The 24,894-nt window shown below is 36.6% G+C and overlaps 1 protein-coding gene and 1 long non-coding RNA gene across 3 annotated transcripts in view; one reads left to right on the top strand and one right to left on the bottom strand.

The window, feature by feature from the left end:
• The window catches only part of SATB2 (SATB homeobox 2), a 155,343-nt gene extending 130,936 nt beyond the window's left edge, over nt 1–24,407 (bottom strand). For both annotated transcript variants that reach the window (XM_034430184.2, XM_034430176.2), the window contains exons 1-2: nt 19,046–24,407; nt 17,699–17,926 (exon numbers count right to left, since the gene is read on the bottom strand). In XM_034430184.2, coding sequence (XP_034286075.1) covers nt 17,699–17,867 — 169 coding nt within the window. In that variant the 5' untranslated portion in view covers nt 17,868–17,926; nt 19,046–24,407. The remainder of the gene's footprint in view (nt 1–17,698; nt 17,927–19,045) is intronic.
• Nucleotides 22,534–24,894, top strand: part of LOC117673107 (uncharacterized) — a 28,387-nt gene continuing 26,026 nt past the window's right edge. The window contains exon 1 of the long non-coding RNA XR_004593448.3: nt 22,534–22,656. This is a non-coding gene — a long non-coding RNA (uncharacterized LOC117673107). The remainder of the gene's footprint in view (nt 22,657–24,894) is intronic.

Below are 24,894 nucleotides of genomic sequence, written 5' to 3' on the forward strand. Positions count from 1 at the left end.
GCCAGAGATTAGCTGAGTCACTGGACCACACCCCACAGGTTATAAATGTGGGTGTGGTGGCTGGTTCAGTTTGTGACGAGCAAAAACTAGAAATAATCCATGATCTCTGCGTTACTGGACTTCTGCCTGCCTTGTCGGACTGCATTTGGACTAATCCTTGTATTGTTGAAACCTTGCCTGCTTTATCGGAATGCTTGCAGTCTAATCTTTGTTTTGTGTGAGTAAAGTCTGAATTGGCAGCTAGCCACTGGGTTGCTGCCAGCTTTATCTTCAAAGATTTTGTTGTGTGGCTTATTAACTCCGGGCCATCTGTGGGGGTGCGTGTGTGGGACCAGGACAGAACAATTTCTTAACTGAGGAGCCAGACTTGTCTTAAAACCCTTTCCATGGTCATGTGGCTAGCATGACTTTATCCTGAGGCACAAGGAAAGGTTACCTTCCCACCAAAATGGTGCCTATTTATCTACTCGCATTTGCATGCTTTCAAACTGGTAGGGGTGTGTGTGTGTGTGTGTGTGTGTGTGTGTGTGTGTGTGTGTGTATGCAAATATATATACACATCAGTGGTGGGTTTCAACCGGTGTTACCACTGGTTCGCTTCACACACACGCTTTGCGGCTGACAAGCTCAGCATCTTTAACCACTGAGCCATCACACCCCCTCTTGTTACTTTACACATGAGCAAAATACTTTCACTCATGCAGAAAGTACATTTTGAAGGAGTCTCCTGACACAATTTTTACCACACTTTATCAAGGAAGCAGTTTATGACCTGCCAAGCTTCTACTGGTCATCTAGGCTACCACCTCAATTTCAGAAGTTCTGAGACATACATAGAAGAAATCACCTCCATTTCATTCTGCGTAGGGATCTACAGTAGTGGCCAAAATTGTGGAAACCTTTTGGGAAAAGCGTATTTTCTAAAACTAGCTAATAACACCACTTTTTTTTTTTTAGTAGTAGTAGTAGTACCATAAAATTATATAACTGCTATTAGAATAGCAGTTACAGTATAAAGAAGAAAAGTGAAACATGTAGAAAAAACGAGATGTACCAAAATTATCGCCATAGAAAAAACGAGATATACAAAAATTATCATGTCAGTTAATACTTAGTTGGGTAACCTTTAGCATGAATTATGGCCTTACAATATCTTCCCAAGTCTTTTAGTTCTGCAGCTGTTATAATGTGAAACCAAGATTGAATGATTCTTCTATTAACTGGGTTTTATTGCTGAGTCGCTTCTGACTAACAAGTTTCTTTAGTCGGCTCCATAGATTTTCAATTGGGTTAAGGTCTGGGCTATTCCCAGGCCATTCCAGCAGTAGAATGTGATTATCTTGAAACTCCAAAAAAAGTGGTGTTATTAGCCATCAAACCTCAAAAAATATACTTTTCCCAAAAAGTTTCCACAATTTTGGCCACTACTGTAAATGCAGCTGCTCTGGGCAGAAGCAGTTCAGGCACCAGCAGTAGCTAATGGGAACATTGTTGTATGTGGCTGTGCAGCAAAGCAGCAAGAACTAAGATGGCAGACAGCAAGTTCTGGATTAATGAAGAGGGGAGGGGGGCTGCTTCAGGTACCAAATGGCATTTCTATCATGTGAGAGCAGACTGGCTGCCACATTTGAGAACATAAGGAAAATCCTGGGAAAAACTTGTCATGTGTTTGTTTAAAATTAGTTTATAAAACCTGAAAAATCTATTAAATTTAAAGAACATTCCCTACATAGCACATTTACTATAAATATTAGTATTCATATATTTTCTATAATATTTATATGAAATGATTTGTTATTAAATCTCCTTAATGCTCAGGATTACAATTTTAAAATTAATTTATATTTCAGGCAAATATTGACAATAGTCATTATAAATAGAAAGAATGATATAGCAATGTACGTCTTAATTACCCTATGACATTGTTATCAAAGTAAAAGCTCCTTGCCTCTTAGTATAAATACCCAAATTCAAATTCTTATTAAAAACAGTTTGCTCCTGACATACATCTTAAACGAAGGGCAAACCTATTGCAACCCTGGGGCTGCATTTAGTCCTTGAAATTATTTTTGTAATCCCCAGAGCCCCATCCAACTGTGATTACAGAAAACTGCTATTTTACATCAGGAAATCCTTGAAAATTGTAGCATAAGCCCTAACAGGGTTTTGAATAGCAAAGAAAAAAGGAAAATTCCCACTGTACAACACTGCTGACTTTACCGCATCAGGGTTCCTCCATGCAACTCTCAGTTTCCCACAGAAGGCAGCTTACTCCTGGCACCCTAGATTGTTCATTGACATTTTTATTTCATTGTTAGTGATGGATATAGAGATGGGAGCAAACATCCACTATAGAATAGCTTGGAGCTCTTTATTTACTTGGCTGTCATCAGCCTTCTGGTTGCCCATTACTATTTGTATCAGTTAATTGATCTCCATTAGCCAGTAAAGCTACTTTAAATAATAGCACATATAAAAATGAATGTCTTATGTAGCCATAAGGAAGTGTTTTTGTTTAATTTGAGTTGAAACAAACTTTTAATTGTTTCAGCCCGGGTAAACTACTAAAGTTTTCCAGCCATAGGTGCCCTTCCATCAGACTTCAAGAAAACCTTTGCAAACAATCAATGCATACTTATTGCATGAATAATCTATTCCTATCTAACAATCTGATGTTTGTTTATGGGGAGGGAGGGGGGGAGTAGAAAGGAAAAAGGGCAAAGGATCTCAAGAGAAGATCTTGATTTATAGTTAATTGGAATCCATACAGTTCATTACAATACTTTGAATACTTCACTATATTTAATCAAATGATCCACTTTACTGCTTTTTTTATAGAATCCAAAAGTAGAATCAGGGGTGGGATTCAGCCGGTTCAGACCAGTTCAAGTGAATCGCTAGTTCTGACGATCAGCTGGCCCCACCCACCCAACCCCACCCTATCCTGTCCTATCCTGTCCTTCTTTCTGGCTCAGCTGATTCGCGTGGCACAGCTGATTTCCACACCTCCACTGTTCTACTTACTGGGGCTGCCCTAGTAGGTAAGCAGCTGAGCTTCAAATTGCTATATTTTGAACGCTGCGCGCAAGCGCGTTAGGGGCGCGCACACACGAACAAAGTATGCATTCACCAAACCAGTTGTTAAACCAGTTGTAGCCCACCACTGAGTAGAACCTGATGAAAACACAAGTCATGATCAAGAAATGCTACTGGAGCCAGAGGGAGAGGGGGAGAACATCCATGGGTAAAATAGATATAAACAAAAGCTTAGTAATTCATAACTTAATTGTGTCCAAAACCTAAGATTTGTTCCAGTTCCTTTCCTTATTCTGATTTAGTGCCACTACGTCAAAACTAGGAAATGCAACACATTTGCCACAAAAGATAGTCCTCAACTTATAACAGGCTACTTAACAACTTAACAACTTATGACAGACTAAAAAAAGTTATTCATCCTCAAAGTTATGACTGCCGTTTTTCCACCTCACAAGTCATACAATTGTATTTGGGGTATTTGGCAACTGGCTCACATTTATAACTGGTTTCAGCATCTTGAGATGTCGTTTTACAACATTTTCTTGCTGTTTTCCAGCAAGAAAAATGCCCATTACATAAGCTGGATTTGGACTTGTGCCCACGTGATTCATTTAACAACTTCAGTAAGTCACTTATGATGTCATACAAATATTTTGCAAAATCAAGTCCAGTCACATAGTGACTCAGTTTATGACTGCAACAACTTACAACTAAAATTTCAGGTTCAATTACGGCAGTAAGTCAAGGACTGCAGTACCTGTAGTCTAGTACTAACCCTATTAGTACCGGCATTCCCAACCCCCAGTCTGGCAGTGGTGGCAATTTTGGCAGTTTTGGCATGAGGGGAATGGTTTCACACATGCAGCCTAAATCCCATACATGCGCAAATGAAGCTTCACACACTCGCCCACTGCTTCAGCAACACAGTTCCCAACAGGCCATGGCCTGGTAGCAGGCCGCTGCCCAGAGGGTGGGGATTCCTGTATTAGTATGTCCCATATATTAATCACTTTTCCTTGCTATCTCAGTTGTTCTAGCTTGAGCTGTAGCTTTATTATCTCTTCTTTTCTCACATTATTGTTCTAAACCGATGATTGTCTCCAGAGAATTCAGCTAGATTATATTTGAGGAAGGAAGGAAAAAAATAAACAATCTTGGTACTTAAAATGAAGCCCTGGTTTGAAGATAAACTTCTTTCAATTCTTCAGCAGCCATCAGGCACAATAATCTTCAGAGTTTGGTATACATTATATATTGATTATGCCTAAGAATGCATAGTAAAAATATACAATAATTGTATATGAAAAAGTATTTTATGTTTTCAAAATGTACCAGCTCAAAAAATTAGATTTCTATATTCTTGCCCAGGAAGCATGAAATCCTCTGCCTTATATATATAAAAAAAAGTCAAAATGTTTCAGCATAAGGTACCCAAGGTACTTAATCTCCCTTAATATTTGTAAACATGTTGCTTGTTAATTTTCATTTTTAAAAAACCCTTAAGTAAGTCTACAAATTTCAAATTAACTGCAACTTTGATAACTATGCACTTTTTTTTTTGCCTTAGGATCTGAACCATCAATCTAGTACACCAATAGTTGCATAATACAACTAAGCTAGTTGCATAGACTACCTTTGTTCAGTAATTTATATTTATTATTCTCCTTATATGACTTGACTTCAAAAGATTATAGATTATGAGATAAATTATATTCTGAAAATTGTTTTTAACTAAGTAAACCATAAGCTTTTACATGTCTTCTTAGCAAGAAGTCTATTACACTATTAACTTGTATTCAACAATATTTTGGCTGATGTACTCTCTAGCCCCCTCAGTCTTCTTCTCCATGGTTGGTGAATACTCTTCAGCCGACTACAGGGCACAATGAGTGCAGAATGGAGAAAGAAAAAGTTATCTATCATTACCAAAGCAGCAAATGTTTATATATCATTAAATTTAACCTATTCTGCAGATATTCCATGTAACATCAGATTTAACTAACATGCCACTGACTCTGTACACATACATATTTCTTCCATATAAGTACATTTACTTCCTGTGATGTTTATAAATTGTCTCATGTATCTGAGACAACAAACATATCAATATTAAATAACATGCTATTCTCTCATGGTATTTCTGGGGACTATGTGGTTCATCAATGTCGAAAACTAAGATGACAGATCTTTGTTCATATACAGGTATGCCACTTCTTGTATGTGTGGTCATTCATTTAAATCTCCCTATCTTTCATGTTCATTACAACTTTGAAAGATACTATTTCTATTCCCTGACCGCATTTGAGTAGATTCTAAAGTCATTCATTGGGAAATGCCATTATATCCTTGTACCAGGGGTGAAATCTAAAAATTTTTGCTACCGGTTCTGTGGGCGTGGCTTAATTAGTGGACGTGGCTTGGTGATAAAGTGACTGGGTGGGCGTGGCCAAGTCAATGTCACTTCTTTGCCCTTTTTTAACCTACAAAACACAACACAACACAACAGGCTCACCCACAATGTAAAAGCAGCTGTGCTAGACCCAAAATGGCCCCTGCAACAAGCAGGAACTTCACACAGCCACAAAAAGCCCAAAAAAATCAACTTTCACACTTTACACACACACAATTCCACATACAGCTTTGTGAGATTTTGTGTGTTTGTGTAGTTAGAGTGAAACACTACAGAAACACACTAAATCTCAGAAAGCTGCACAAATATTATTTTATTTTAATTTATTTTTATTTTTATATAAAAGCAGCTAAATTTAAAACTTCCTAAACTTTAAATGGCTAGGTCTAAAAAAAGAACAACTAAAAAAACCCCAATTAACTATTTTTTTAAAGCTCCCAAAGGGGAAAAAAACTTATCCAATAGAACAGGGGTCTCCAACCTTGGCAACTTTAAGACTTGTGGACTTCAACTCCCAGAATTCCTTAGCCAGCTTTGCTGGCAGTTGAAGTCCACAAGTCTTAAAGTTGCCAAGGCAGGAAGGCAGGCAGATAGAGCTGCTCACCGATGAGCTTGATTGCAGGCAGGAAGATTCAGTTGCTTGCTGATGCAATGGATTGCAGGTATTACAGCAAGCAAAGCAAGGCAGGCGTTGCAACCAGCAGCTAAGGTAAGCAAGCTGGAGGCTGGTGGGGGGGAGGGATTTTTGCTACCAGTTAGCAGGCAACTCAGCTGGGATCGTCAGAGCTTGGCTCATCAGAGCCATTTAAAAGAAAAAAAGGCTCTGATGATCTCATGGCTCAGCTGGGCATGGGGGGCAGGGGCAGGGATTTTTGCTACTGGTTCTCCGAACTGCCCGCCACCATTGCTACCTACTCGCCTGAGCCGGTCCGAACCGGGAGCATTTCACCCCTGCCTTGTACTGCAATGGACTTTTATAAAGAATAGAAAAGGCTTTTTAGAAAATGCACATATTACATAAGTTCATTCTCAAAAAAGTATTCAGCCCAAAGTTTGGAAGGGACATTATTATTGTAATGTTATTATATGTAACATTATTGAATCAATATTTATCATTTACTTTATTAATTTATTGCTTTTATTAATGCATATACGATCAACTTTTACTACCATTCTGTGTACTTTTCTTTCAACTGAAATCTCTTCCAGACATACTGAGCTCAGATTCAGTAGTAGCAATGGCATATTATTGGGAACATTTTGACGGTCTAACTCAAATAATTGTTTTCAGACATAAACTTTTCAGTAGGGGGAAGTAAACCATACAATGTGGCTGCAAAAATTAATCCAAATAGCTGGAAAAGATCTATTTAGTGTATTAGTTTAAATTCTTGTTATTCCTCTGTTCATGTAGCTGAGGGCATATTTCCTAACTTTTCTCTACATATGCACATAAAATTTCTGATTACTCCTAAGATTTCCTCACATAGCATAGCCAAATTTTCAGGGACTTTAGGAATCTACAGAGAGAAAAGTTGAGGTATGGAAGTCCATTTCATTAATGTGAATATTTCAGTCATGAAAGAAAAATTGAGAATCAAACCAGAAATATAGCTTAGGAACATAATGTAGTTTTGTATCCATTTTTTATAAAATGGCTATGAATGCTCCAATTGCAAAAAACGAAGAAAAAAAAACTATACAGACAATAGGAAGCGTCTCAGTTCAGCACAAACCTGAATATTTCACTCTACTTTAACATCTGAAAAACAGCAATTCCTAAAACCTTGTCCACATCTGTGAATGCAAGTAACATATTTTCTACTATAAATAAAATTTTAGTTAACAAGATGAGGTAAAGTAAACCTACTTCAGTTTCTCTGCATTTTCTCAAGGTCTAAAAATTGGTAATGTGACAGATCCATCTCATTTTTCTTAGTGATGTTTTTATTATTCTTTCACTCAATTAAAGCAGAAATGGATATTGCATCTTCTGACTGTATAATTGTTATTGTAATCTGTTTTCTATCACTGCTTGGGAAATTGGTCCAAAACAACATAAACTATTGACAGCCTCAAAATACAAGTCATTTTCTTTTACTATAATATTTAAGGAGACATCTATCATGGTACTCAGCTCATATGCAAGGATTATAGTAAAAAAAGTTATTTGTAAATTGGGAAAATGCATTATGAAAGACACCTTTTACTGCATAGTAATGCATAACCCAGAAATGAAAATTTTATTCCTTTAGCAAATACTATATAAAATATCGAATCTTAGAAATAAGCATATTAAGTTGTGACATAAAATGAACATATTACATAGGTTATTCACAGGGCATAAAACCAACAATTATTAAGAAAAAATATCTAAATACAAAAACCTAATCCAAAATATTTATATTGACTGAATTTCTACCTAGGAGCTGTTGTCAAATATAGCATCTCGGCAGTGTATGAATTTTAGGACCTAAATCTATATTTAGTCTAGTAAATACTAGGCCTACAGCTAGGGTATTATTTTGTTGTGTCATAGTAATCAACTAATAATAAAACTCTCAAAGATCTATTGTCTTCTAAATTGTAATATTAAATTCCAGAATATAAAAATCTCAAGCCCAACTTTGCTACATGTAATAAATAGCTAATAATGAAATGACTGAAAATAAGCTTTATTTATCAATGAATCTATTTAGTTAAAATGAAGGGCAAATGCCATAGTATAAAAAATTTGCACAAGGATCCTTTTTAGAATTGAAATATTTCATTTTGGCATAACACAATGTATTTCCATTGATTCACTCATAAACTTCAAAGGTACTGGCTTTGGCTATAATCCTAAACAAATTTATTTGGAATCAAATTTCTTTTCATAGTAACACAGAATTGCATAAATTGTATTCCATTATTAATTTGCACAGATTGGTCAATTTGCACTTCCAACAATATTATATGTTGTCCATGCAAGCAAGTTAAACTGTACATGGATATACTTTCATATGGATGAATACATGAATAGGAGAGCAAAAAATATAAAACAATAATTCCAAAAGGAATAAGTATAAGCAGCAAATAAAATGTTGGGGAAGATGCCAGAAAATGTTATACTGCTTTAAGTATGACACAGTGGCTGACATTCTACTTTCCATGCACAATGAATGCAAAAGAAAGAATCATAAATTAAGACGAGACTCCCCAAGCATTTTAAGGAGCCGATCAATTTTTGAAACTATGTTCTGGATGCCCCCTCAAAATGGCTATAGGAGTTGTCAGTTCATAAAATGGTAATACTGAGGACATCTTCTGTTTCAAAATAGTTATTTGGCAAACACTTATCTGCCATTCCCTTCAACAAGATAAAAGCCTATTGTCTCTGTTTAGTTTGGGTCTTTACAGGGCAGATGAGTATACTTTCAAAACACTTGGCTGTAGCTGATAGTTATTTCATTTTTAAAAACTCAGGTGATCTAGCAAGCTTGGCAAACACCATTTGTAGAAATTCTGGCAATATTAAGATACAAGCCACTATATGTTTAACTTTTAAATTAATTTATTCTGTGCTCAGATACAAAAATTATCAGATGGAGATTATAGTCTTATTACCATTAGGAATCAGTATGGATATATTAGAACATGTTCTAATGCTCAAACTGTCACCTGCAAATGACATAAAAAAGCAAGTCATGGAACAGTAGTCATTTCTGTTCACTAAATGATTGGAAACTATTTGTAAATCAATTTATATCTTCCCTTTCCACGCTCTACTCCATAGACAGTTAGGGAACTGTCTGTAGTAAATTTGACATTGTGGCAAAGGAAGAACAAGAACTCTGCAAATTCCTATGGTATGAACGAAACACGGTCCCTGTTGTTAGCAAATAAACTTCCGTTCAAGACAGTTAATTTCTAACAATAAAATATGCTTTAATACTTTAGAGCTAAAAAAGTCTTAATTCCCATTTTTACTGAGGCATATAAGCAATCCTTCCTGATCACAAGCAGTACTGTATTTCTACGTTTACTGAATTTTTTTCAGTGACTTCTACATCATTCACATGGCTACATTCAATTGTTTCATGGTATATTCAATGTTTCCTATATGATGACTGGATTAATCAAAACTATCTGTATTCTACTTTTATCAAAAATAGTTTTAAAAATACATATACAAAGAAAACATAAAGCAGTTATGTGATTTACAGGCTAATTATCAAAAGCATGGAGTCATTTCATAATACATCGCTGGTGAAATAACTTATATGAAATCGTTGTTTTTACAGTGTACAGATTTTCACTGAGGTCTTTACATTATGGTGAGACAGTCTTTGTTAAATTTCTACTATTTGTTCTTCAGTTGATGAGCAGTTAAAGAACTTAAACCTTAAAAAAGGACTCCAGAATAGAATATATTTAGAAAATAATTTACAAAGTACAAAAAAATAGAATACCATTTATTTATAGCGAAACTTATGGTTGTGACATTTTCACAATAATCACATAAAACATATATAAATTTTGCCAAAAACCAAATTATTAAGTACAATATGAAATATTTAAATCCCATAAATTTAAGTGTACCTAATTTCTTTAAATTATACTAAATACATTCCCACTTTACATTTTTCAGAATTCATCCTGGAGCTCAAGTTTATCAGTCACATATATAAATTGATGAAACAGCTTAAACTAGATTTTTCATATTATAAAGCATTTCAAAATGCTTGAATACACTGTTATCAAATACCCTAATGCTACATTTTCAGTTGTTGCAGGAAATATATACATATCATTAGATAATTATACATTACTTATCTAAACTACTTAGATTTGCAGAAATCAAGTTTGCAAAGTATTTGCATGTGCATATTTATTAATTTTATTTTAAGTATTAGAAATTATAACATACCAAAAATATGCATATATTTCTATATGCATTTAATATAGAAAAAGGAGAATTGATTATAAAATTTTCTTTCCAATTTAATTAAAGTTTCTTTTAAATTATATATTATTTCTCCCTAATTTCAAATAATTATATTGTTCAAAAAAAATGTATTATTAATACAATAAAAGCAAAGAAACACCTACTTTCTTAATAACATCATTAATAGTAATCTTTTGGGAGGATAATTCATGCACATCAGTGATCTATTTTTAGGTGTTTTAAGTAGTTCCAAATAACTGAAGTTTATTCATATATATAATATATATGATAAATATTTAACACTCTATGATGAATACTTAACTTAAATATGGTAGGAAAATTCAGCATCGCAAAGATAATTAAATATATTTCTCTGAAATCATCAGCTTCTTGAATGTTTGTCAGTTGTGGCTTTGGGTCTTAAAACAGAGTTTCACTTATAGAATGTCTTCTTATGAAAGTGCATCTGTTTCTGTGGAGTTTATACAGTAGGAACCAATTAAAATAAGATTGATTCATCATTATCTCAGAAGGAAAAAAAGAGTTACATTTTGAAACAGACACTATGGTTGAAAGTCAATATTCTCCAGAAAGATAATGCTTTCAATTCTTCTTTCACTCAAACATACATACAAGAGTCGTACCAGAAACCTAATAAGCATTTTCAAAAAACACACTTAGTTTTAATAGCAGAAGATGTTGAGGTTTAATATATAGAACTACAAAACAATTACCAGCCTTTCTCCAGCAAATAACTCTATCAACTTTAAGTCAGCTAATGTTATTTTACATGTAATTAAGTGATGTTGAACAACATTGAATGAACTACCTACTCACATATAAGACTAAAATTTTCCAAGTCTTAATTTACAGGTATTCCCAACTGTAGCATGTTTTTTAAAAAATGCATTGCTAATTATAACTATTCATTATTTATTATTAAACAATAATTTACTCGTATATTATTATACCCTTACTTATTTATTAAAGTTATTATATTGCATATTTATTAACCTGGGTTATTTATTATACTACAAACCGGGAAAGATATTATTTTATTTTATTTTTTTCAAATAATTCCATTTTTATTTTTAACTTCGGAAATAATAAATTAATTATTAACTCAGAATATTTATTTGTTTGTTTTATTATTTCTATCCCACCTTTATTATTTGTATAAATAACTCAAGGCCAACATACCAATACTCCTTCCTCCTTCTATTTTCGCCACAACAACAACCCTGTGAGGTGAGTTGGACTGACAGAGAGTGACAGGCCTAAAGTCACCCAGCCAGCCTTGATTTTGCTTTTAAAACAACACTTCCCTGTCTCTGAACTTCTTCACATAAATTAACAAGATTGACTAAATAATACAACTTCCTAGACTATTTTCCCTCCTCTTAACTTTCAGCTAACATTATTTCAATTTCAGTTCAAGGAATTTGCACTACTGAAACATATGTCTTATACTGATACTAATATATCCATATTTACCCAAGTTAAACATACATTAGACATACACGTTATAGAGAAATGCATATATTGCCTACATCTACATAACAGGTTTTCAGCAAATAAACTCTCATAGCCATCATTTTAAAAAGTAATTGTCTTAAATGTGTGCCTTTCTGCAAGACTGAAGGACAAAGTTTTCATCTATAACAAGTCTAACTGCATGTACTTCACTAGGGAACAAATCAGTCCAACATCCTACCAAGTACTTAAATGCAAGAAGAGGGATTGAATGGAAACAAATTAGTATAGCAAATCTTATTAGTTTAATGGAACTTACTTCCAAGTACATACATAAGAACATATTTTCCTTCTTCACACAGTTTAAAAGAACTCTATCAATTATGCTCATTTCCCAATGAAATAATTGTGAGAAAGAAAGAAAAAAAAAGAAAGAGAGAGAGAGAGAGAAAGGAAGGAAGGAAGGAAGGAAGGAAGGAAGGAAGGAAGGAAGGAAGAAAGAAAGAAAGAAAGAAAGAAAGAAAGAAAGAAAGAAAGAAAGAAAGAAAGAAAGAAAGAAAAAGAAAGAAAGAAAAAGAATAGTATCACAAGTTTAAATACTATATATCTATAATGTTCTGAGTATACTTTTTCCCAATGAAGTCATCATTTCTAAACAACTACAATACTTACATTCTATATAAAACTGTAATCTATTCAGAATGCATTCTCACATCTACTTTTAGAGGTAAGGCTGGATTCCTTGTTTTTTTCCTTCACTACACTGACTTTGTTATTAGTTTATATAATGGCATCGGCCATTCTCTTCTTCATCAAGCTAATCTTTTTGTCTTTGAAGCAAATAAATAAATAGCATTACAACTCATGTTGATGGATGTTTGAAATCCATCAAAGTTATGACTTTATGTAAAGTATTTCAGAAGATGTGTTCCAAAATTATGTAAAACACCAGTCCCAGGTTCTTTATTGGATTATACAGTATGCTCACTCAGAATATAGAACTGTATAATCTTGAAACTAAAAGACCAAATTCTGAAACCAACAAAAGAGCTATATTCTTATGAGAAGACAAAATATGTTGAGATAGTTGACTCCAAAAGCAAATCTCAATGATCATAAATTCTGATTTCTTAAAATATTCAATTTCTAACTTACTAAACAGCTTATTATTTCCCAATTATTTTGAAGATTTTAATTTTGACTATTAACACTGTAAAATAAACAGGTTTTACAATATTTTAAATTGATATTATGTTTAAAAAGCACTACAATTTCAGATTTATGTAAACCACATATATTCCAAAATCAAGCAATAATAAAAATCTGTTACAATGGCTAAAACTAGATTACTTTTCTATTGCATTATACAGTACTTGCTACACATATAAAACAATACCAACAGGAGAAAAACTGAAAGCTTCAGCACTATAGTGTTATTGCCACTCAGTTGCAAAAGCAACTTTATTTGCGAGAAAAGTATATTAACAATTGTCATCAATATTATTCCATTAACACATTAGAATATCCTCATTACTATAGAATCCATCTTAATGTTTCAACGAAAAGCTAACTGTGATTTTCCCCTCATGACCCTTGCAACCATAATAAAAGATAATAACAAATTCCCTATGCCCAGTTCTATTAGATATAGCATTAATCTTTGAAACATAAAGATTTCAACAATGACATGCTAGGTCTTAAAACAAAAACTGAAATCCTATTTGGTACTATGCAATACTGAATTCATTGTTAAGTAAACTGTATAAGCTTGATGTTTTCCTGCTAAGCCAGTTTGAGAAATATATACATACACTGAATAGAAATAGGCTGGCTTCCAGCCTAGATATCCTTAGAATACAACCACTAAAAAGAATGGCATTTAAATTAGTCATGATAAACTCACTGAATTCACTGGACTGATTTAATAAGTATCAATGTGACTGGATCTGACCTTCAATAATTTTATCATCTATGTTAAAAATATCAAATTTGATTGAACATGTGAACTATATGATATACTAACTTTGAGATATATTGAGAAACTACAGAACACTACTTTTCATTCAAACATTCACCCACTAGATATCTCTTTAATCAAAACCTATACTTTCTAAATCAGTCTAAAAATATATACAAGACCTGATAATATGTGCATTTCAGCCTTATAATACAACTCAAGAAACAAACTGAATGAATCAGGTATGAAAATAGATAGTATAACATGTCAACTTCAGATTTATGCACTCTGTTTCTTAGATCTGATGTTGGCATGTTATACTATTTTTCTGTATTTAACTTAGGAACAAAATAAGAGATTTAATTTTAAGGCGACTTAGCGATTTTTACAGACCTCATTTCTAAATTAATGAGATGACAATCACAGTCTTATTAAGGTTTTAAAACATTAATAAAAATAAACGTACATAAAAACTGACGAGTCATGAACAGATAATTTTATTCAGCATTTTTAGAAATCTGAGTTTCCTGGCCATTAATCGTCCTTCTCTTTTCTTCAAAATCCTTATGGAGCAAATTAGTAACTGAGAGAAGACGCCAATTCTAGTAAGTGAATGTTACCCAGCAGGGATATAAAGCTGTCAACACCCCAGAGCTCTTGCTTGCTTTAACCTCTCTCCCAGGCATCATATGTATTTTAAAGAGATATTTGCTTTTTTCTCCCACAGACTTACTATAAATCCTGCCAATCATGAACATATCACAGCATTTCTGTTTTATTACATAGATGGTTAAAACAGAGCATCTAGGAATTGCAATGCTAGAATACCAGAAGAAAGGGGAGGCAAAAAGAAAAGCAGCAGCTAATCTTGACTAGTTCTACTGAAATTAATATTGTAAAACATAAGATGTGTTAACTCAAAAACACATGATTTGCCATTAGCAACAAAAGTTTTCTGTAATTTTTCTCTACATCTCAAAATAAAAATTTGAAAAAGGATATGCCACAAGTTCATGTTCAGAGATATGCATCTTAACATAACTAATGTTATAATCTTAGGTCTGCACAAATAATATTTGGAGGGATAAAGAAAAGAGTGTGCTTTAAAATCGTATGGGAAGTATCAATGGGCTTTTTTGTTTTCCCCAACAAAAATGAGATAATTACAGTCTGGTGATCCTTAAAAAAACTACAGTACTATTTTAAGAACTTGTAATTTTCCTAAATTATGTATTATATTTAAAACTAAGTAATTATACTTGGACAATCTCAAGAGATGTTTTTATTGTTTTACATACCAAATATTCCTTCAGTGTAGCAAGATTCCTTAGTTTACTCCTTTCTCTAAACCGCTTTCCCTTTCTGTTATAATTTACTATCTTCAAAACTATAAAATTCAGATTAAGCATGTTGTAATGCACATGGCAGCATATATACTTGTAGCAATTTATTTTTAAAAATGGATGTCTTCACAAATATTGGGTTGTATTGTAATTAAAAGGATAAATTTATTCTATAAAAATGCACTATTTGAAACAAGGCAATCCTTTTCAATAATTTATGCTTAATTCTATGAAGAGATTTGTTGATCATTTTTACAAAGTAAACTTTTGAAGCATAATAACATGAAGATTTTATAAGACAGAAAGTTTTACAGCATCTAAAATAAAATTTACATCAATTTTATCTATCACCCACTTCCTAAAATGGTCTAATTTAACTATTTTAATATATAATTGCCTTAGTATTCAGTGTAATAGAATTAAGAATGTTTTTTGAAATTATTCTTAGTGCCTTCCATTCAATTGGCAAGCAGGTGCTACAATTACAAGAACCTGCATTAAACAGAACGTTAATACTATAATATAGTTTATTAATTTAAAACAATTAGCATTGCATGAAAAGATAAGTTCTTAGAAGATGACCCTGAGAAATGAATAAAATTCAATCTCTTGTCACACTTGATATCATTACCATTTATTGACAATTTTTGTGGCAAAGCCCTGTAGTAGTAAGGCAAGATTTGCAAACCCCTCCATAATATTTTTTAAAAATTAAAAACCTCTCATTCCGCAATGTATTTAACAGATCAACAGAAAGCAACAATGCAAATTTACAAACATTTCCTCAAAATAAATGTTCTTAATTTGTCCCACTCTCCTCCATGGCTCATTTTGAAACAGTTGCAAAAAGTATACCAAGCAACAAATCAATAACTGTTGTTACTTTCATAGTTTTCAATAAGTTATTTATTTTTTCTTATCTCTAAGATTACAATGATAAGAATACTAAAAACAACCCGATACATTCATCAAAGCTCTGAAACCATTGAATATTTTTTATCCAGTGCAAAAAACCATTTAAATTACCTAAGAATATATAAATAACTAAAATGGAGGACAAGGGAGGCAGAATGAGAGACAGGTAAGATACAACTTTTCAGTAATCTTTAGCAATTACTAATCTCTACTGAACAGGAAAGCGAAGAATGCACACAAAATGGTTGAACTGTTAAAAAGGGTGCAATGGTGCTATACTGTACTTTTCTTATCAAAGAACCCAATATTTGTAAAGAGATCCATTTTTAATAAAGTGCTGAATGGTAAAAATGCTGTCATGTGCATTACAACATGCTTTATATTTAAGAGAACTATGTGTTTGCCATTATTATCTCCTTCTACTTTAGAAACTTCACCCAAAGATGACCTTGTTATAATGTCCACCTCCAAACCTAAAGCGACTGAAGTGAAAGATGAAGGAACTATGACATTCAAAAATGAAATATTTAAAGTAACTACATGTTGTAAAGGTTTTAAAATATTGATTACTGAAATGGCATTATTTAAAAGTATAAAATTATATAGAACATATGAAGTATCTATAATTATAATATCCAAATAACATAAGTGTTAAAATAGATATATACTTCTCCACACACAAAAAATAGTTTTTCAAAAGAAAATAAAAAAATGATTTGGCTTATATATTTATTTTGCATTATATTTTACTTAGTGATACCAAACTATTATTTCTAAATGGATTAAGATTACAGATTTAGAAGGCCACCTGAACTCCTAAACTACATCTCACAAATCTCAACTGAATTAAACTAAGAACAGATAAAGAAATAATACACCAATTCCCTCTGAGTTTCTGTGACAATTAAGACACAAGGTAAAGGGTTATGATATTTCTCCTCATATCCTTAATTAGTAAAATTGGTACACTCTTTTGTGATATTAAGTTATCTAAGATATTAACCTAGAATGGATTTTGAAATGACCTTTTCCTATATTTTAAAGATTTTGAAATCCTTCTAAGAATGAAATATAATGAAAATTGTGAAATGCACAGAACGCATTTAACAAAAATAGAGAATTTTTGGGGCTAAATTAAGAGCCCCTTTTAATATAATTTATTTAATGCAAGCCATTTCAGAATAAATAAAAAACTACATACAGGCTAAATACTTTGACATTGGTCCAAATACAGATATATAACTATTTAGAAGATAATGACAAGTACCCTTAAATAAAAGATGATCTACATTTTTTATGTGTTCTGTTAAGACAAAGTGTTTAACAACTTTAAGCATTCCAGGAAAAAGAAGGCACTCTCTACTGCATCATAAAGAAGTTAACTCCAGATATAAAATGGCAAAGTGCCCAAGATATGCCACTTTCTACATAAGCCACTTTATTTAACCATAATGAGCCTATTGGTTACTGAGGAGAGACATCAGTTAAAGTGGGCATTAACTGCTTGCCATTGACTTTCTTTCCGTAATCTTACACCAAGACACTCAAGCTACGCCAACCTGAACCCTGAGACCTTGTGCTATTATAACTCAGCCGCCAGACTGTTATGCATACATTAGTTCTGCTAGGTTTGTTACCTCCCACTGATTTGGTGACAGAACCATTGAGCCTCCCTCTGGCTCCCATAGGGCTGCCATTCTGTTCAAGCCTGGCCACCTTCACCGGGGGAGGACCTTTGACATCAGGGCTGCCGCTCCCTCTCTCTGGGCTATCCCTTAGGCAGGGACTTTCACTTCTCCGATCCATATTACTTTGAGTTGGAGACAACGTTCCCACAGGCAGGTCACAATAAAATGAGCAAGGACCTAAAAAGAGAAAGAGGGAGAAAGAAAGAAACAAGAAATACCATTTCAGAAGCATCCAGATCAAGTGTCAATTAGTTACATCTACATTTAACTAGGAGAGTCCTTCGAGCAGAAATAACGGCAGCTGCTTGGCACAGTTTTGCACCTGATTTCTTAACATCTTCCTATGCTGCTTGGGGTACCGTCAGCTAACGAGTATCTTACACGTTATCTTTTAGAGAACTTGGTCGTTCATTTAACTTTGGCTTTATAAACCTTACTATTATCAGAACTATTTACCTGTTCCAGTTTCTCTTTTAGAAAAAGAATGCAATTTATAAAAGCCGTGGACTCGGCAAACAAATGTGTTAATAAGAAAGCCTAAGCTTTAAAAGAGATAATGCATTTCAGATACAATAACTCATGAACCAATATAGTCATCCAGTTAGATAGCTAACGCATTTCAATTGAATAGAATAGAATTCTTTATTGGGCAAGTGTGATTGGACACACAAGGAATTTGTCTTCTGTGCATAAGTTTTCAGTCTTATAAGATTGAATAAGATTGATCTTATTCTGGATAAAGTCTGAAGAAATAAGCAGCAAATATATAACACCAGCTAAAAGTACTTAAGAATGTAGCCCCACTTTCAAACTATTAAACAAACCTTTAAAAACAGCATATATTTGCTATCTTTTCCGTTTGTAAACACTTGCTAAGTAATAGGGATGTTAGGCTAACCTTTGATTCGTCTGTTGATTTGTTTTTTGTTTTGCAAAGAAAAAATAGTTTCGCTCAGAAGGGGGGAAAAGCGTTTTTCCTCCTCGAGTATTTCTCCTCATATGCCTATAATCCTAGAGCCGATTTAGAATTTTGTGTTGAAATGCTATCTCTAAAACAGATTGCGTTTTCAAGCTTCACTACACAACGTAGGGTGGGGGAGACAGCATAAGAGCGATTTAGAGTTACACAGAAACAAATAAAATGGAGTAACATATCACATTGAAACTTCAACCTGAAGCAACTCAAGTCAGTTATTACATTTCTATTAAGTCAATTATTTTGTTTTGAGCAGGCGTTTTCCACCATCTTTCAGGACTACCGCGGCAAGTTCGGCTAAGCTTTCCAGTAGTACTTACTGCTTATACTCTGTCCGTAACTTGGCTGACTTGGGCTCTGTCCATGGATCAAAAGTAGAGAATCCAGGATGAAAAGTTTTCTTGGCTCCTCTTGCTATGTTATTTTCTTCTTTGCCTTTTTCGCTTCTCCCCAGTACCCCACCCCCACTGGCGCCTTAAGTTTTTTTTGGGGGGGGGCTCTTATTTTTCCCTTTTTTTTCGTTCCCGAGTTAGGATGCCTGGTCGTCTTGCGCCTGAAATGGCTTGATGCTTTGAGGAAAGAGCTCTTCCTAAAAGGGCACCCGAGGTGGTAACTGGAAAAGAGAGGTGAGACTTCTGGGATCGGGAGGGAAGGAGGCGGGGGGGGACGGGGGGCGGTTTCTCAGCCCTTCGGCAAAAAGGGGGGAAAGAAATGAGGGGGAGGGGGAAGCAAAGGGGTGGAGAGGCTGTTTCCGAAGGGGGACACTCTATCGGACTAGCGGCGGTAGCGGCAGCAGAAGCCGGTGCTCTGATCTCCGGTAAGCCGCGAGCTGCGCCCGATGTGTCACTTTCAATCTCTCCTTTTTCTAGCCAGCATAAGCAGCCGCGGCGGCGGCGGCGGCGGCGGCAGCAGCAGCAGCAGCAGCAGCAGCAACACGAGGGATTCGCCAGAGAGGAGACAAATGATTATTAGTTGCGTTGAGTCATCAGGCAAAGTGAGTCCTTTCTGGGGTTGTCCTTCTTTGCTTTGGGAATTTTGGGGGTGGTGGTGATAGTGGTGATGCCTTTTTTTCCCCTCCCTCTCTCCCTCCCTCCCTCCCTCTCTCTACCTCCTCCCGATTCTTGGAATCCAAAATAACAACAGCCCCGCTTCCTCCCTTCTCTATCCCTCCTACTTTCTCTCCCCCCCCCCCGCTGCTTCCTCCTTCCTCTCTTCCTAGTTCCCCAAAATAGTATCTGCGTTTATCTTACGGGATCACTCTGACAGGATAGAGCCCTTCCCGAGGCGGCCGGCTAGAATTTTACAAATTGCTGCTTGCTGGGGCCGTTTCCACGCAGGCGAGAAAGACCGGGGTTGAGGAGGAGGGGAGGAGGTAAAAAAAAAAAAAGAGGAAGCCGCCTGTCAGTGAATTAAAGCCCAATAAATATATAATAAATTGAAACACGCGGTTCACGCAAGCACCCAGGCAAACCCAAAGGGAGCAGGCGGGGGAGCTTGGGAGGAGAAGCGAGGAGGCGGCATTACGAAGGAAAGGGGCAGGATTAGCAGGAGGGGAGCTGGTGAAATTGGGAGCGGGAGGGGGGGGAAAGGCAGCGAGCGAACCAGCTACAGCTGTAAAAGTGAAGCCGAGCAGCGCCACGCGGGAGGGCACTCGGGACGCGAGGGCGGGAGGGTTGGAGCAGCGCCAGCCCGGTATCCATTCCAGGCGCTTCCTTCCCGTCAGTCTCTTCCTCCAAGCGGCCTGGCGGCGACGGAGCCTCAAAACAAATGCACATGGCCCTCCCCCGCAGCGCAGGGAGGGGGCCGGTGCGCGAGTCCCGCGGGGAGGGCGGGTGAGGGGAGTCAGCCCTCCTTGACCGCATTTTATTTTATTTTTTCTTTATTTTTTCTCTTCCTTCCCGAGGCGAAGGGGCGCTGGGTGGCCAACCGCTCCTCTCTGGGCGGGGAACAGTCCGCGCGGGAGCAAAGCCGCTTCGTCCTGCGTGCGCGCGTGTGAGCAAGCGAGCGTTTCGGGAGCCGCAGGGTCCGGGGGCAGAAGGGTGAGTGAGTGATCCCAGTTCGTCCGGCGCCGCCGTTCCCTTAAACGGCGTTCAGGAGAGCTGCCGAGAGGTGGGGTAGAGCGGAGGACAAGCGGTAGGATCCGCGCCCAGAGAAGGGAGCTCAGGTGAAGAGGACGCCTTCGCTGGAACGGCGGCAGGGCGCTACCGAAGGCGCTACCCGTTGGGGAGAATTAACGGACGCTGAGCGCGGGGCCGGAACACCCCCACACACACACACAGCACGAAACCGCGCTTTCTTCTCCCGGAATCCTGGGTAAGGGGGAGGGGGGAGAAATAACCGACCCTGTCCTCCTCTCTCCCTCCGCCGGCCCCAGCCATGGAGACCCTGAAGCCTCCCTTCAACGCCGGCGGCTGCTCAGCGCTTAAGGTGGTGCAGCAGGAATCCTTTTCCCTCCGTCAGGCGGAGACGTCTCGGCGAATTCTCCCCCCACCCTCGCCCTGTTCCTCCTCCTCCTCCTCTCGCCTTCCTCGGCGCTGCCGTTGGGGGAAGCCCCGCGCGCGCCCAGCCGTTCGTCCGCCCAACTGCCAGAGAAGGACCAGCATTCCTGCTGCAGCTCAGCAAAATTCTTGGCCCCCTTAAGAGTGCTTGATTTTACGGTGGCGCTAGAGGGTCAAAAAAAAAAAATCCCCTCAGCCTGAATGGGTTTCGGGGTTGTGCGGTTTTTTTCTAATCGCGGCGACGGTAGAACGTTTTTATAAAGATTTGGGAGGATGTGGATTCTTTCGCCCGTTTAGAAGAGTAGCAGGACGAGGGGAATTAGTTTGAATGAGAGCCGTTGAGATGGAGGCAATTCAGATATACCCTCACTAAAGAAGAACGAAGAAAAAGTATTGTCCTGTCAACGCCTGCCTGGAGTCAAACTTGACTTCTGAGGAATTCGTGGCCACGTCCACGAAGCTATCCTGGCAACAGTAAAAATAAAAAAAAGTGGTTCGCGTTAACTTTTTCCAGGATTGATTTTTTTAGACTTCCCAAACAGCTTCATTACGAATATAAAATTCAGGAAAACAGATGAAGAAAAAAAAATCGGGGGAGAAGAAGAGACTTTAAAAAAAAACCCAGTTTCCTCTTCCTTCAGAAGAGTTATTCGCCGACGAGTAGATCGAGGCGAGCATTTAGCCCACGCAAAATTAGGTTGTCTTAACCCACGCGGATCTACCGCCTTTGGGGCTCCCGAGAGGGTATGTTTATGTTTAGACTTCCTCTGGCGGACCCCAGGTATTTCACCGTCAGAGGGGTGAAAGAAATGCAAGGGCTTGGTGCGTCCCCACCACCAAACACCCTATTCTGTCAGATATATATTTCTGACGTCCTGAAGTGAAAGCCTTTCCGCAACTGTCATGCACGAGTGAGCAGAACCGGCGAACCCCAGTAGCTGCCGCAAAATTACGGCGAAGCGCCTCCTGTGCGCCGAGGCTGCTGAAGCCGGGTAACCTTTACAACCGGGGCCGAAAAACCCCCACCCCCACCCCAAAAAAAGACCAAGTAAATTTAATGTAATCTCGCTGGAGACTGTATCCGGTTGAAAAGCAAAAGAAGAGTCTCGGCTCTCATTTTCCTCATCCCTCCCAACACCAACACTCCTTTAGTAGTTTTGCGAGCCGCTGCGGTGGACGCTTCCAGCCTTCGGCAGAGGCACAAAGCGAGGTGGTGACTTTGGACTTCGGGCTCCGCCGAGAACGGGAGTCTAGAGGGGAAAGACGCGGCGTTCGCGCTCTTCTTCCATCTCACGAGGATGGATTTACTAGGCTAGACTGCTGCAGCTCGCCTCTCCGTCGACCTTTCTGTGGCCATCTGGGGATAGAGACCCCCCACTCTAGGAAGCGCTGCTGGTTGGCAGCTCCGGAACTACGGAGAACCCCTGACTAGGGTAAGAGATTAATTCCAAGTTATTTCCATTTTAAATCGGAGTAGGGCGAGGGTGTCAACCATCCCTTGAAAAGTCATGGTTTTTCCGCAGAGAATTTACACTCCCCCCCCCCTTGTCCCTGCACAAATGGTACTTGTAAGACGTGTCAATATTTTCTTGAAAATCTGTAGAGAACTTTTCTCTTTTTTTTTTTTTTTTTTTGACATTTCAAAAGCGTTCTGCCAGGAGAAAGTAAAAGGCGATGCAGTACTTACACTTTGTTCCTGGAGCTTGCCCATGATGAATGCTTACGAGACTCATTTGAAAGAATTATAGTCGTAGTATTGAAAGAATCACGAAAGAACCACTCTTCAAATTAGCAGAAATACATTGTGCTTGTTTCAGAAAAGGAGGTTGGGAAAAATGTGGAAGCGAAATTGCAGAGGGGAAAAAGTCCTAAACTAAACGAGATGGGATGATTGCCAGAGGCATTTTCTAGAAAAAAATTAATCTTTTGATTCTAGCAGTAGAATAGTAATTTTCCGCTTACCTTTATTAACCAGATTGGTCGTCAAAATAGAAGAAGTATTTCTAATTTCAGAAGTTGAGATTTCTGGTGGGAAAATCAGATTTGTTTCAGGCAGATCTTTTCTGCTCCTGACTGGTTTGTCACTATTCTTACTGCTGATTATGTGGGTGGCTAGAGAGAGTTCATCCAACCTCATTAAATGAGCTATTTTATGATATCTGAGAAGTGAAGATCTGAATATGCATTTGGTCATTGATCACATTTAACATCACAGTTCTGGGTGAATAACCTGATTACTGGATTTCCAGGTTCAGTCTTGAATGCAACTGGATTGTTCACTTGTTCATATTTTATAAACTATTAATATTTTATAAAAGATTTTAGGAAAACTGTTGTAAATTATTTAGCCACTCCCAGGGTTACTTTGAATAATGCATTCAGTTAAATACTGATATACAGTTGGTTGCAGTGCTGTTGTTTTAAGAGTAATTTGCATACTTTCACCATTTATTTCCTGATGAATAACGGTAATTTTCTTGTAGTGGATTTAAAGTTTTGTGAAACTTCCTGCATGGCTTCTGAAAATAAACTTGGATTATGAAAAAGTTTAAACCATTATAATTTAAAAACTCAGCAAGTTATAATTTAAGATCCACAAACTTAACGATACCTTTCAACATCACTATTCAATTTTGTGGAGTTGTCTGAGTTTTTTTTAAAAAAAAAATAGTAACTTCTAACAGGAAATTATGGTTCTAAACGTATTTAGGTTAAGTGGAATAAATATGTATCCAATATATTTATAAATTTCTACAATAAAACATGTTTCAAATGAAATATGCTTTGCTTATTTTTTCCCTCTTCTAAATATAAAATCTGTTTGCACACTTCAATAATCATAAGTGTTCAGCATTTAAAGGGGACATTCTTTCATCTTAGGATAGTTAAAAAACAAAAATAATTCGGAACTAACATAAACTGGCATTTAGTTGAGATTTGTTTGGTGGTGAAATTTTGGATCAAAATGTGCATTGATGTAAATCAGGAGGCTTCTTGTTATTACTATTAGTGTTACTAATATTAAATAGATAAACTCCCAATATAATTTATTTTAATGCTACAGTTATGTAGGTTCCATAATAATTCAGTTTTCCCTTTGAAATATTATTTTAAATCTAAGGACATTCTCACTTATAAGTTTGTTTCATATCAGCATTCTGTCAGAAAGTCCTTTCCCTACCCTACCCAATCGCATCTATGCCCAGGTGCCTGTATTGGCATAAGACACTGATGTCAGCAACAATTCATAATCCAAAAGTCAGGTTTAGGTTTGGGTGAGTCTTTTCTTTACAAATCACTTTCCAACTAGTCTCTACATGGAAAGAAATGTTATTTCTCCCAGGGGTCCCAAGAGTCAAAAAAAAGATCTCCTGTATGTGGATCTAGCAAGACTAATACAGCCTTCTTCAGGCATACCACAACATCCAAGCCATTCAGGAGCTAGAACATCTCATTGACCACAGCAAAATTTAACATTGTCACAATGCTGGAGGCTAGCAGCCTGCCCATCGACTCTGCAAAATTAGTCCAAGAATAATAAGACAGGCAGCCACAACAGATTCTAAGGTTTTGATCCTTATTGCTAAATTATTGGAGCAAAGCTTTTCATCCCATTCCACTCCTGCCAGTGTCCAGTCCTGCCCAGAAGAAAATGAGGATTTCATATCTGC

Source organism: Pantherophis guttatus, chromosome 1, assembly GCF_059756535.1.
Source record: "Pantherophis guttatus breed Tessera chromosome 1, ASM5975653v1, whole genome shotgun sequence".
Lineage (NCBI taxonomy): Eukaryota > Metazoa > Chordata > Lepidosauria > Squamata > Colubridae > Pantherophis > Pantherophis guttatus.